The sequence below is a fragment of the Galeopterus variegatus genome, unplaced genomic scaffold, assembly GCF_000696425.1.
Source record: "Galeopterus variegatus unplaced genomic scaffold, G_variegatus-3.0.2 Scaffold229, whole genome shotgun sequence".
Classification (NCBI taxonomy): Eukaryota; Metazoa; Chordata; class Mammalia; order Dermoptera; family Cynocephalidae; genus Galeopterus; species Galeopterus variegatus.
In genome coordinates this window covers 236,104-241,010 of record NW_007726340.1, presented here as the reverse complement: position 1 = coordinate 241,010, position 4,907 = coordinate 236,104, and the positions used below count along the sequence as shown (strand labels likewise).

At 48.2% G+C, this 4,907-nt stretch overlaps 1 protein-coding gene across 4 annotated transcripts in view; it reads left to right on the top strand.

Annotated features, from left to right (window-relative positions):
- The first annotated feature begins 152 nt into the window (after positions 1-152).
- The window catches only part of DRG2 (developmentally regulated GTP binding protein 2), a 19,019-nt gene continuing 14,264 nt past the window's right edge, over positions 153-4,907 (top strand). For 2 of the 4 annotated variants that reach the window (XM_008566224.1, XM_008566222.1), the window contains exons 1-2: positions 153-258; positions 2,897-3,057. In XM_008566224.1, the coding sequence (XP_008564446.1) occupies positions 195-258; positions 2,897-3,057 (225 nt within the window). In that variant the 5' untranslated portion in view covers positions 153-194. The other 2 variants (XM_008566223.1, XM_008566221.1) reach the window with 1 other exon arrangement.

The window sequence follows — 4,907 nt, the reverse complement described above, 5'->3', positions numbered from 1 at the left end:
GGCCCCGCCCCGCCCCGCCGGCGGTTCCAGCAGGCGGAACCGATAGCGTCTGGCACGCCGCGCGACGTCTCCCGCACGGACTCTGAATCCCGAAGCACCGGGCGCCCACGAGGACGCTGTTCTTCGTGGGCTTCCGGGAGCCTGCTGCTCCGGCGCCGACGTAGCGGTCGGTGCGTTCCAGCTCTGCCGCCGCCATGGGGATCTTGGAGAAGATCTCGGAGATCGAGAAAGAGATCGCTCGGACACAGAAGAACAAGGGTGAGGGCCGGCCCGGTTCTGTCCGCCTGTTTTCCTGTCTGTAAAATGGGCTAACAGCTCCCGCGGGAGAGCTGGAGCGGGCTCGGAGGCCGCGGAGGAGTGCCAGAGAAGTGCCGAGGCCGCCCAGCGCTCCCGAGGCAGGCCCAGGCGGGAGCGGGTCCCACGCCCCGTTCTGACTGCAGAGTCCCCCAAGAGATCTGATCAATGCTAGACCGGTTGACCAAGGAGAGAACTCCCAGCTCACAGTGCAAGCATCTGATCCAGAGAGAGGCAGGGCCGGGTTTCAAACCCCGGTCTCCTGATGGCCCGGCCTGGGAAGTTCGTGCTGTCCCCTCTTGTGCTGGTAAGTGCAAGAGGGGACCTCATGGTGGTCACCCTCGTTTGTCTTCATAGCATTTATTGCTGGCCGAAATTATTTTGTTTATTTGGTTACTAATTTATAGCTTGGCCAGGCCAGTGCTGTGGGGTTCATGCTTGCAGGAGCAGTTGCAAGAAATGCTAGGTGGCTGGTCTCAGTGTTTGCCCTCCCTTGGTTCCATTTAGGTCTGAAGGCTGAGGAATTGGGGGTCTTCTATGATAATTCATTCTGTAAATCTCTCCTAAGCCTCTACTGTGTGCTAGGTCTTGTGGTTAAAGTCGTGAACACAGCAGGCATATCCTTGTCCTCATGGAGCTGACCTTCTAGACAACAGTCTATAAACTAGTAACCAAATAAACAAGATCATTTCAGCCAGCAATAAATGCTATGAAGACAAATCAGGGTGGTAAAGCAGAGTGCTGGGGGTGGGATGTGGGCTGGGGATTGGGCCTACTTAGGTGGAATGATAGAGAAGACCACCATGAGAATGGAGCATTGCAGAAGGAACAGCTGTGCAAAGACCCTGAGGCAGGAAGGACCCTGTGAACCTGACTTGCTAAACCCATTCTTGACCCTTCCTCACTGCCATCAATTTTTTCATTCACTTGCTAAAATATTTCCTGGGTGCTGGGGAAGCTGGGAATTCAGATATGACAGTCCCAGTTCCTGCCCTTTTGGAGTCAGAGAAATAAAGAGACAAGATAGTTTCAAATAGTGGTAAGAGCCGTTAAGACAATAAACAGGATCATGAGGCAGAGAGGGCCTGGGGAGGCGCTGAGTTTACTGTAGATAATAATAGCCAACTTTTGTTGGGAGCTTACTGTGTGCTAAGCAATGTTCTTAGTGCTTTCTTCAAGCCTTACAGAAATCTGATGAAATAATTATTACTGTTAGTATCCCTATTTTGCAGTTTAAGAAACTGATGCACAAGAAGATTAAGTAACTTTTCCAAAGTAAAACAGCTAGTAATGGCAGGATGGGATTCTGACATAGACTTTCAACCTTTGTGTGACACTGCCCCCATGAGGCTGGGCCGGAGAAGTCTCTTTAAGGAGGTGGCATTTGAGCTGGGCCTTGAATGGTGAGAAGGAGCCAGATCTGGGAAGATCTAATTGAATGGAGGGAACAGCAAGTGCAAAGGTCCTGAGGCAGGGAGAGGTCAGCATGTTCTGAAAAAAAAGAAGCCCCTGTGTCTCTGGAATGTAGTGGACAAGGGAGAGTGGTAGGAGATGTGTTGGAGAAGTAGGCAGGGGCCAGGTCATGTAAGGTCCTGGTACTCAGTCTCAACCACAGCCCCCTTTTATAGCAAAGATTTTGTAACATCCCCCTTTCCTTTCCTGAAACGAAATTCCCCATCAATAATATAACTTTTGTACCCAAAGAATTTGAAAAAATTAATACAATGCCCTAATAGTAATTAATATAAAGGAGAAAAAGGAAAAATAATTTATAATGAAAATAGGGTTTATTCCAGCATGTAAATGCTAGGATTCTGCCAAAATATAATGAGGTTATAAGGAAGCAGCGAGATGTTCACACCTCTGGGTAGAATCACTGAGCATGTGGCAACCACAGTGCAGACCAATACAGGTGTGTTGTGTTGGCCACTGAGATCTCCTGCAAGAGTCATTGCTGTGGCAGCATGGTATCCCAAAATGGTGAGCAGCTGTAGGTAAGGATTCTAATAAAGTATGCTGTCGTCTTCCCTAATGTACCACAGTAGTTGCATTCCTGGGAATTTCAGTGTATATTAAGACTGCAAAAAACACCCTGTGTTTATATGTAAACAGCTGGGTTCTGTGCCCCAGTGATCCTGACCAGGTTTTCCCTCTGTGGCTTTCTTTGGGACATGTCAAGTCATATGAGACTTGGGACAGCTCTTGGCTGTGCACGACTAGCTCACACCTTGTAGGGCAGCTGGCTTCCCTGGACCCAGCCCAATAGATGCCACGAGGACTTCACTATCAAGAGGGAATAGAAAGCATCCCCCAGAATTTCCAGAACACCTCCCAGGAAGTAGTGCTGCTTCCATTGAGAACCACTGACATAGAGTGGGAAGGCTTCAACACAGGGACTAGATTTTGTTCTAAATGAAGTGAGAAGCCAAATGGGGCATTTTAAGCAGAAGGGCAGTTTTCCTTCCTTTTCAGTACACCTTGACAGGGAGTACTGTGTGGTTTTGATGTTCCCAGCCAGCACTGGGTCAAGTGTAGAGCCCCACCTGATCCACCAGGCTCAGACCCTGGACATTTACCTTCTGTCATGCTTTATGTCCTTTAGCCACCGAGTATCACCTAGGTCTGCTGAAAGCAAAACTCGCCAAGTATCGGGCCCAGCTCCTGGAACCATCCAAATCTGCCTCATCCAAAGGAGAGGGCTTTGATGTCATGAAGTCAGGCGATGCCCGTGTTGCACTGATTGGATTTCCTTCTGTGGGTAAGGTCAGTGATGGTCAGTGTGGGCCTTGGGGAGAAAGGCAGGAGGTCATCTTCCAAACAGATGACTGTCTGCGCCTCCCTGCACAGCTAACCCAGGGCCCCCACAGGATCAGTTTCCACCCCTTTATCTTCCTAACACAGAGGATGTTCTTGCCTCTTGCAAGCAGAAGTAGCTGCACATGGTCTCCCAACTCAGCCATCACGCACAAATGTTTATGGAGTTGTGTACTATGTGCTGGTACTGCCAGGTACTGGAGACACAGCAGGAATGAATGTTCCTACCCACACAGAACTCCCATTCTCAGGGTGTATCAAGTGGTGAGGAGTGGGGGGGGTGGCGAGTGATGGGGTGGAGGTCCTGCTAGTTATGTCAGGGGGTCTGGGAAGGCTTCTCTGGCCAGGGGATATTTGAGCAGAGGCCTAAAGGAGGTGAGGGAGCTTGCAGAGCCCTGGGCAGAAGAAAAGTGAGTGCAGAGGCCCTTAGGTGGGAGCTCACTTGGTGTGCTTGGGGTGGGGTTGGCCAGGGCAGATGGGGCTGAGTGAGCGGCAGGGAGAGCAGTAAGAGAAGAGTCAGAGGATGGGGGAGCTTGTGGGCCGCTGAAGGACTTTGGATTGGAGTGAAGAGTGAAGCGGAAGGCACTCTAGAGTTTTCTCGGTTTCTTTTGAAAGCTTCTCAGTTTAGCAGAAAATCTATATTGATTTACTTTTTATGTGGGGAGTAAGATAAGTATCATTGCAGGGTTTTGAGCAGAAAAGAGACATGAGCTGACTTTTTCTTAAATGAGCCTTTTTTTTTTTTGACAACTTTCCTATACAGAGATCCAAACCCTTGACCTTGGTGTTACAACACAGCACTCTTAGCAACTGACCTAACTGGCCTGCCCTAAACTTTTTATTTTAGAATAGTCTTGGTTTGGGCTGGCTGGTTAGCCCACTTGGTTAGAGTGTGGTGCTGGTAACATCAGGGTCAAGAGTTCAGATCCCATATTGGCCAGCCACCAAAAAAAGAGTAGCCTTGGATTTACAGAAAAATTGCAAAAATAGTGCAGAGTTCTCATATACCCCACATCCAGTTTGCCTAATGTTAACATTCTACACTAGTGTAGTACACTTGATGTAGTCACTAATGAATCGGTGTCGGTTTGTGATTATTAACTCAAGTCCATATTTAATTCAGATTTCCTTAGTTTTTCCCTACTGTCTTTTTCCTGTTCCAGTGTCTCACATCACATTCAGTTCTTATGTCTCCTTAGGCTCTTCTAGACAGCTTATAGTGCAGAGTTCTCATATACCCCACATCCAGTTTGCCTAATGTTAACATTCTACACTAGTGTAGTACACTTGATGTAGTCACCAATGAATCGGTGTCGGTTTGTGATTATTAACTCAAGTCCATATTTAATTCAGATTTCCTTAGTTTTTCCCTACTGTCTTTTTTCTGTTCCAGTGTCTCACATCACATTCAGTTCTTATGTCTCCTTAGGCTCTTCTAGACAGCTTCCTTGACTTGATTTTATGACCTTGACAGTTTTGAGAAGTACTGGTCAGGTTTTTTGTAGGAAGTTCCTCAATTGGGGATTGTCCAATGTTTTTCTTGTGGTTAGACTAGGGTTATGGGTTTGCGCGGGGGGTGGGGGGTAGACCACAGAGGTAAAGTGCCTTCTCATCACATCAAATCAAGGGTCCAGAACCCTGTTGATGTTGACCTTGACCCCCTGTCTGAGGAAGTGAGTGTCAGGTTCCTGCACTGTAGAGTTGCTGTGTACTTACCCTCCTGAGAGTTCATCCTGTAAGTACCATCCTGTCCTCTCAGGAGGGAAGTCACTATGCACAGCCCCCACTTAAATGGTGTG